Source organism: Drosophila mojavensis, unplaced genomic scaffold, assembly GCF_018153725.1.
Source record: "Drosophila mojavensis isolate 15081-1352.22 unplaced genomic scaffold, ASM1815372v1 contig_136, whole genome shotgun sequence".
NCBI classification, from domain to species: Eukaryota; Metazoa; Arthropoda; class Insecta; order Diptera; family Drosophilidae; genus Drosophila; species Drosophila mojavensis.
In genome coordinates, this window is record NW_025318667.1 from 1,685,369 (window position 1) to 1,695,386 (window position 10,018).

A 10,018-nucleotide genomic window follows, 5' to 3' on the forward strand; every position below is an offset into this window, starting at 1 on the left:
ATATATATATATATATATATCTATATATATAGTTTGAGGGAGAAAAAAAAATGAATTGCACTAAAGCTGAAATCGTTGGCGTTCACATCCTAGTAAACGGTGCCCGAAATGCCGGCACCATAGTTGTAGCCAGCGCCGCCAATAGGTGGCACTCCGCCCAGCGCTCCCAGACCGCCGCCCACGACGCTGTTGCCGTAGTTGCTGCTGTAGTAGCTCGACGGGTAGCCGCCGGCGCCGAAGCGTGTGTTGTAATAGGGATAGCCAGTGCTGACGCCAGCGCCGAGCCGTGAATTGTAGTAGGACAGCGCATAGGGATTCGAATTGTAACCGCCGACGCCCAGCCCAGAGCCATAGCCGCTCAGTGTAGATCCATAGGCGCCCAGAGCGGAGCCATAGCCGCCCAGGGCGGAGCCATATCCGCCCAGAGTGGAGCCATAGCCGCCCAGAGCAGAGCCATATCCAGCAGCGCCATCTAGCGTCGAATAGCAGTAAGCAGAGATTAGTTTTTCATAGACGTAACTGGTACGCTCCTTTGCTAGCTTGCTCACCTAAACCAGTCAAGCCGCGCGTTCCATATGGACTGTAATAGCTGTCCACGCCGCTGCCGTAGCCGTAGCCAGCACCCAGCGTGGAGCCATATGCGCCATAGCCGTTGCCGTAGCCACCGTAGGCGCTGCTGCCATAGCCAGCGTTAGCGCCGTAGCCGCCGTATCCGCCGTAGCCAGCATAACTACCATAACCACCGTAACCACCGTATCCACCGACATAGCGCTTGTCCTGCTTCTTCTCCTGCAGCGGCGCATAGCTGCTGGCGGCGCTCACCTGATCCGCCGTCGGCGTTGCCGCCACCTGTTCCTGATCCTGCGCCTGCGCCTGCGCCGACTGGCTCTGCGCCTGAGCGGATGCCAGCAGCAAAGCTGCAACAAATACGATCTGCAAGCAAAATGATTCTTAATGCTCCGCCCGCCGTAATCCAAGTCAGAGGCGAGCTTCGCTCGTCGCTTACAAAGCACTTCATGTGGTGGCCGCCTTTGGTTCTGTGGATGTCACTTGGTTTGGCTGCTCTCGACTACTCGCTGAACGTTTCTACTGCGCACGCGTCACCTGACACTCGTCTAATGCCAAGCCAACCCCAGTGGCCGTCGCTTTTATACACCTGCCCAGCACACACGCACACACACATACACAGACGTAGGGAGAGTGCGAGACAGCTTGAGAGTTGAAGCTGCAGCTGCGGCTCGTGTGAGTGGGCGGATTCAGTGGCTGCCGCCGCCTTGGATCGATGCGGTCAAGAAATTATGTTGGGTTAAGTTGAAAGGCTTTACACAAGCTCGCATTCAATTGGAGATGAAATAAAAGAGAGGGTCAGCGAGAGAGAGAGAGAGAGAGAGAGAGATAGTAGACAAAGCAAGTTAAGCAACAGAGAGAGAGAGAGAGAGAGAGAGAGTAGACAAATTCATTTAAGTAATAGATACGGAGAAAGAAAGCGGGTGAGAGAGTTGAGCAACAAGAAAGGGCAAGCGATATAGAGAGAGAGAGATAAAGAATAGAACAGATAAAAGCCAAGAACGCAGGGATACAGATTGAGGATGCAGAAGGAGCCATGTGTGTGTGTGAGAGATAGAGAGAGAGAATATCTATAGTAAGATAGATATACTACATACTATTATTACATATACTATTCCATTTGTTCTATTTATTATACCACGTATATCGAAACCTGTGTTAACCGGCTTTGTCCGCCAACCTCTGTCAAATATTTACATTTCAGTTACATTCGGTTAGTAGGTGTTTCGATACTCCAAGTGTTTAAAGGCTTGTTTCCGAAATCATTTATCTAATTGTAGCTTTATCAAATAAGGCTTAATCTTCTAAAGTTAGACTTTTACAACTTCTAAAATTATAACGTTTTATACATTTTTAAGCTCGATTTTAAGTTACTAAATGTTCCTTATTTCCCACTTTATTACCTCATCCATCCCATTCATATTTCTCGCTCCCTATCTTTTCCTCTCAACAGCTCTAGTTACTTCCGACTTCGAGTTCGATTCGATTTATTTAAAATATTGTTGATGATCGATTAATATACGGATCAGAAGATAAGCAGTTCGACAGATCGAGTTTTGTCTGGCGAAATATCAGATTACCAGATCGTCGGATCGTCGGGTCAGTAGCTCACCAGATCAGTAGATCGGCTCCACAAGTCGCCAGCTCGACAGTTCGTCAGCTCGACAGGTCGACATTTATGACAGTCGGCGTGACATGGAGCTAACGAGTATTATCAATATTCCCACGATCTACGACAATTACGAACTATTGCGAACGATTGCCAAGCGCGGCTTGCGGCTTGCGATGACAAATGCTAATTGAATCATTAACTTGACCCTGGCTATACTAATTGCCCAACATAAAACAAAGCTAAACAACAACAGCAACAACCACAATAATAACAATAACAAACATTTATAATCGGAGTCTTTAAAATGGAATCGGTGCCAAAAGATAAATACACACATATGTACATCGTCTATTGCATTTGCTTCTATTGTAGGAACGGATACGCAAAACTGGGTCGTGAGTCATTTGGATGTGGATGTGGATGTGGACATGAATTGGCCTTTCCTTTTCACTTTTTACAAAAATAAAAACTTGTTAAACAAAAAAAAAACAATTATCTTTAAATTAGCCAATTTTTATTTGTTTTTTTAATTTTTACTACTTTGAGTTGCCATTTTTTTTTGCCACATGTCACACAAAGCGAGCATTTGTGAGTGTTTGCTTCCAATTGGATTCAGCACTGGAAGCGGAACTCATGGAGCAATGGAGGTGTAAGGGAGAAAGAGAGAAAGAGAGAGAACGGCTATTTGGAAGTCCAACTGGCATAATGAATATGGAAGAATACTATAAGAATTGGAGTTGGAACTGGAACTGGAACTGAAATCGTTAGTCGAATAGTTTCCAAATGGAATTGAGACTTGATGTGGAAATACAGATAAAAGTGGAGCAACAATGTAAAAGAAGGGGTGAATTTATAACTGATATGAAAAAGTTTCCATATAGAGTGGAAATTTAACTAAAAAGTGGAAAGGGAAGTCGAACATAGCTGATCCAACTCCACAGAGAGTCATAGTCAAACTAGGATTATTTATAGAGATTCCAAGAGTAATGAGTATACAGGAGTACTAAGTAAGTAAGTACTGAGAAGAACTTAGTAAGGTTAAAAAGGAGGCTCGAAAGGAAACTGGAGTTAAATCAAACGAACTAAACCTCAGAAGGAAGTACAGAAAAGTACAGACCTAAGGAAATTTCAAATGCAAGTGGAGCATAAGTGGGTCTAGGAGGACAACAGTAAAGTAGCGATTAGTAGAGACTTAATAACATACGATCAAATATATTCAATTATTATGGGATGCATAAAAACCCATTGAATATCCCAATGAGCCAACAAGTGAGCTCAAACTTCCAATTGGAATAGTCAGGCGGCAGTGGAACGAAACCTAGATATGTATGGCACATACGATGAATCATATCCAATTGCAAGTATATGAATGTGTGTGAGTGGGACTCCAATTGGAAATATGTAACAGCTAATGCGCTGGGCAAACAACTCCAATAAGCAAACGCAATCGGAACTATGTTTACAGAAATGAATATGTTTATAGAAAATAACTATGTGCACATACGTACTTGTGCATGTGTGTGTGTGTGTGTGTGTGTGTGTGTAATGCTTTGAGATATGTAGAAATCGTAATTGTCATACATAGATGTCAGCCACAAAAATATGAGTGAAGCCACATTGTTCGATACATGTGAAAAGTGTTAATTCGTTTGGCTAAGCGTCTATGCAGCTAAGCAGAGGGACGATGGGAGGGCGGGGGCGATGGCGATGGCAGTACGGCGGGCGTGGCCGCCCCCTAAAGCTGGCCCTGGGACTTTTTTTCTTCTTCTGTTAGGCATAGCGGCACACAATGATTCTTCAAATGCCACGTGAATCGAGCTGTGCGACATCATTTCTTTAGCCCATGAACACACACACACTTACACATACATAGGCACGCGCACTCCGGGTCGTATACGCAATGTGCACTGAGAGAAACGAACTATGGCTAGCATTCAAATGGTAAGAAAGTTGCAAAAATAAATTACTACAACGTGAGATCAGATCAGATTCTTTATAATGTTATTTTATACCCATTCATTCAAATGAAATAGGTATATTGGTTTTGTGCAAAAGACCTCATGATGTGAGTCAGTCCTATGCCAAATGCAATTTCAAATGCATTTTTTCTCCAAGTGTGCTTTAATTTGAAGAATACCCACGCGCAAAGTGTTGCAAGCTTTTCGTTCAGTGTACGATTTACAACTTTACTTTGGCAATGGCTGTTTGCACCGTTAGGCTTTTAGGGCTAAAACCAAAACAAAAGAAAAAAAAAAAACATTTCTTCAGCTACTTTTTGTTGTTGTTGCTTTTCGAATTCGTTCAACAAATGTTTTTGTGTGGCAAAGTTTTCAAAACGAGGCGTCGAACTGTCTGTGACTAAACGAACGAACAACAATTGCGTTGTTCTAATTCACCACTCAAATCATGAACAACCCATAACAACAACAACAACAACAACAACAACAACAACAACATTGGCAACTTAACGCCCACCAATTATATTTACAAACCCATTTTTAATTATAATTGAACAACGTCTCTCAAAAAAAGTTAGCATTAAACTGAACAAGCAAAAGTGATCTAGTCGGGCATGCACGACTGCCAAATACCCTGGCCATGGCCTGGCTTTACATGAGTGGAGTGAACGAGTATGTGTTTGTATGACAGCTCGGCTGATCCGAGATCTATCGATAATGTGTCACTTCCTTGACCACGCCTACTTTCGCCCTATACATATGTAGAACCTTTCAAGCCCATATCAAAGGGTATCTCAGTTGCTGAGCAATTTGAAACCGCAATCAGTTTCCCAGCAAATGAAGCGAGTCCAATCAGGAGGCCAGCAGGCGCGAGGGGGGCTGGGAGAGCAGGTGGGCAGGGCTGTGTGACGGGGGGTGGCTGCTGATAGTTTGATGAATAACTTGCGGCAGCGAGTGCCTTGAGCGCGGCTCCACGTTGAACTTGCACTTTGCATAATTGCAAATTTGTTTTTCTCAGTTTTCTCAGTTTTTCTTTGCAGTTCTCGCAGTTTGAGTTTTTCCCTTCTTTTGCTTTTCAAGAAGTTTCACACAATTATCCATTTATGTGGGCATAAAATTCTTGTGCGAATAACAAAAAGAAAGAACAACTAACATTAGTCAGAGTCAAAAGTCTCACACACTTGGACTTGGCCCTGGGGTTGAGGTTTGGGCTTGGGCTTGGGCTTGAGCTGGGAGAATGCAACTGCTGCACTGAGCGAAAAGCTTGGGTGGTTTTGGCAAGTTAATTTGACAATATATCAAGTACTATACGCAATTCTATATATAGAAATTCTCCATTCAACAATTCTGACAACTGGATCGCTATGGATTCTCCCATATTATTTTATATCTCATTTTTGATCCTCAAATAAATAGTTTTATAGCTCTGATCGGGTATTGCTGCAGTCGGTAATGACTATTTTATATATGTTTATTTGAATTACTTATAAGAATTTTCGGATTTTTGGTATTTCCATAATTTATAGACTTCATACACGCTATCTTCTCACGGTGTAATCCTACTGCAACTAAAACTGCATTAGCTGCAGCTATAAAAACTGCAATTCTCGAAAATTAAATCAATTTTCGTAATTTGTTGTTGTTTATATTTCATAAAATTCACATAAATTTGATGACTCACAGAGTCTTCTCTTCTTCTTCTTCCTCAATTGTATTAAGGCACTGAGAAAAAAGTGAATCACTAGATTTTACTTAAGTATTTTGCCTCATGGTAGTAAAGCAGCCTCATTTACAGGGTATCTGCTCTGTTATACACCCGACTAGTGCATTGGAAACATTTTCCAGCTAAAATTGTTTCAATTGCAAATAATAGAAGACTCTGAAAGCATAAATGGATGGCGAATTTCAATGGATCGTTATAGTAAAGAGAACAATGACTAAGGCTGACTCTCGCCCTGACTCTGACTCTGTCTCTGATTCTGACTCTGAGTCTGACTCTGGCTGGGGCTCTATCTATGTAGGGTTAAGAGCTAGATGACATTTTCATAAATCTTTTCGCGGTTCAGTGTAAACTGTGAGAAGAGCGCGAGGCGAGCATCAATTGTAATGGCATTGTCTTGACAGCGATCGAATGCCGATCACAATTCACAGATCAAAGCGATCTGACAATGGGCAGCTGCGAATATACAAATAGATGCTATACATATGGAGATGAACATTGTAAATGGGCAAATATGGTATGATGCTTTATACATTTACATGAACCCTTATCGATCCCATAACATATAGACATGCATAGACATGCATATATAAGGATATGTATATATATAGGGAGCATGTGATCGATAAGGATATCTATAAGCAGTCTGAACCATGTCTATAACAAGCCACGATTCTTTGAACATTACGATAAGCAATTCTCCAGCTCGATCACATGTTGATCTCTCTGCGAAAACAAAAGCTTTTCGAGCTCCTATCAAGCAAAGCTATCGATGAACATCCAAGCAAGTCAAGCTATATTCAAACACGAAGCTTTTCAAAATCGAAAACCCTTTCGAGTTCGTACTTAGGAAAGCTACCGAAATAATTCAAAATTCGAGCACGAATAGGTTTAGGCTCGAAATATGAGTTGTATTTGAAATACCTATGGCTCGACCAGCTACTAATCATATATTTTCGTATATGTTGTAGCCTTGAATCGAATCTCGAGTGGGGCTGTAATTTGCACTATGATTTATGCATAAATGAAAACACAATTTGCAATTGGAATGCTGTAAAAAACATATACATATATGTACACACACACATACATATGCAGATGTGCACATGCATATACATACATATATATACCGCTTGGGCATATACATATATATACATACACATATGTGTGAATATATACATACATACATATATCAGTTTTATTTAGTCTTCTTTCTTTCATTCTCTTAGCAATCTGCGCGCCGTTGTCCTGCGAATGGCACAATTTTTTATTATTATTATTATTATTATTAGTTATTTATTTATTAATTTCTTCTTCGATTTCAGTTTGCTTTTGCATTTTAGACTCATTTTTTGTTTTTATCTTCTTTTTTTTGTACGTTTTCTTTTTTCATCGCGTTTGTTTTTGTACAGAGTTTCGTGCTGAAAGAAAATTGTTTTTTGTTTGGTTTGTTTGTTTGTTGTTAAATTGTAATATTAACTTAATGTGGAGCAGGTGTGAGCGAGCAAGTCGAAGCTCAGCCATAGACTAGAGTAGCTAAGCACTAAGCCAAATGCCAGCAGAGCGAAAGAGATAGCTAGCTAAACGCACTGCATGGCTCAGGCTGTGGTCAGCTTTTCTCTCTTCGCTGTCTGTGCGTGTGTCTATGTAAATATATATATTTTGTGTGTGTGTGTGTGTGTGTGTGTAACTTAAGGAAACTGTGCTTTTGCAGTGTTGTACAACAAAAATGAGGTCAGTTACAAAAAGTATAACAAATCAAATAAATGCATATATGTATATGTAAGACTAGGTGGTAAGCTAGGCCTAAGCATAAACTATATAATATACTATATGCTATATATTTATATAGATATATATATACATATAGATTTATATAGATTTAGTTAAACTAGTTTTCTTAACAATTTGTAGGGAATTGTTTTTCAACGTTTCCGTTTGAACAAAATATAAAAAAAAAAAATAAAAAATAAGTAGGTTTTTGTTCAGATGAAATCAGGATTACAATAGTCAAAGACTTGCAAATTAAAATAATAGTGGAATAAGCATACATATATACATATGTATAAGGTATAAGATATAATATCAACTAGTTACTAGATACTCTGCTGCTTCATTATGTTTCCTTTTTCCTATTATCACATTTAAACTATGGACAAACACATTGAGATTGGTGTGGTATATATACATATGATATATAAATATATAGACACAGGGGACTGATCTATATAGACATATATGCACACATACAGATGTATAGGTGTATGGAAAGTGGAAATTTGTCTTAAAATCTAAAACTTTTCCTGTTGCTCAATATGAACTATTAAGCAAATCAAATAGTAATGTCAATGGCAACAATAATAATGATAATAATAATAATATTAATCATAATCATAATCATAATTTCTATATATATATAAAAAAAAAGATGGTGAATCACAGACTCGTTTTTGTTTTTGTGTGTTTGCTTAACCGTTAGATATATATACTATATAGTCATGTTTGTTGCTGATTTTATATATATGAAATATTTATATATATATATACATGTATATATATATATGTGTGTGTAATAGATTTTCATTTTTATTAATTCGTAATTTAGTTTTATATATATATTTATTTAATTTCATTTTATTGTATGTGTGTGTTTGTAATCCTATTATTTGATTATAAGAGTTTTACGTTTTTGTATAAGACTTTCTGTTTTGAAAGAATTCTGCCTGTTGTTGGGTCTTACAAACATTAACTAACGCACACACACATAGCATAATTATATATTAGCATTTCTTACTTGTTTTTCTTTTTAATTTTCATTGTTCGTATTGAATTAAATACAATATTTTCTTTTTCTTTTTCTTTTTGTTATATGTGCTTGCTTTAATACGCATCTATATTAACTCTTGAGTTCAGTTTAAAAAAAAAAATAAACCAAATTTTGAAAGCGTCTACAATTTGTTTCTCATTTTTTAGAATATCTTTACATACATATATATGTGGAAAACAAAAGTTCATATAAGAGTGTATAAGATTAATAAATACAAAAAAAAAAAAATTAAATTAACAAAAAAAAATTGTACAAGTGTGATTCACTTTCATACAATCTCGCACTCGAATCTTAAATATATAGAGATATATAGGTATACATATATGTATATAGCTAAAGCTTAAGTTTGTATAAGAGTCTAAGGGTACTTCGCTACCCTTTGCTTATGTTAATATCTGTTCATGTTTCATGTTCCATTATCTAAATATATTAAATCGTGTGTGATTTACTCTCTTATATCTCTCTTGTTCATGCTCTTATACAAACTTAAGCCTCTAGCTCATATATACAAATGTGGATTAAAAGTGTGTGTTTACTCTTATACAAACATAAGCTTCCATCTCTTTTATGGGCATATGCACATAATATATTTCTGCATTATATATATATATATTACTAGATATATTTTATTTAGTTTTCTGTTAGCTTGACTTTGTAAATCTCTTTGCGCTTAATTAATACAAATTTCTAGCTTAACTCCAAGTTTTCAATTAACTTTGACAGTTTAAGATGTTCTTTGTAATATTTGTAATTTAGTTTTAGCTAAGGGCCTTACGATCTCTCTATATATATATGTATCTATATAGATCTTTAGTTTTCGCATATTTCGCATATATTGTATATTATTTTTATGGCAACACACACACACACACATACAGCTACAATGATGTGTGTGTGTGTGTGTGTGTGTGTTTTATGTACATCAACTTAAGCTTAAGACTTATAAATATATAATTTATATTTATTATATATATTTATTTATATGTATATGTACTAATTTTAATATATGCTTTTTTGTTTTGCACTTGCATTTTGTTTATTTTGTATTTCGAATTTTGGTTTTCTTCATCAACAGAAAAAAACTGCCATATTTAGCTTTTCTAACGGATTTTCCCTAACACTTTAACAGGCCATTATGGTAATGCTTCTTTGTGCTCCTCCTCGGTTGAAGGAGTCACGTTTCATTTATATTATTATGTTGTATAGTTTTAGAGTTGTTGAATGTATTTTGTTTTTGTTTTTGTTTTGTTTTGTTTTGATTTATTATTATGCAGGCCACAAAAAGACAAATGAACAAACACTTAGAAACATCAAGACGAACAAAGTTTAAAATT

General features: G+C 37.4%; 1 protein-coding gene across 1 annotated transcript; it reads right to left on the bottom strand.

Moving 5' to 3' along the window:
• Positions 1-11: 11 nt before the first annotated feature.
• On the bottom strand, positions 12-1,131 carry LOC6585593 (glycine-rich cell wall structural protein 2). Its single transcript, XM_002011185.4, has 3 exons — positions 1,007-1,131; positions 549-933; positions 12-472 (listed from the first exon to the last, which is right to left on the bottom strand). The coding sequence occupies exons 1-3, from the start codon at positions 1,016-1,018 to the stop codon at positions 90-92; spliced, it is 780 nt and encodes a 259-aa protein (XP_002011221.3). The 5' UTR covers positions 1,019-1,131; the 3' UTR covers positions 12-89.
• Positions 1,132-10,018: the final 8,887 nt, after the last annotated feature.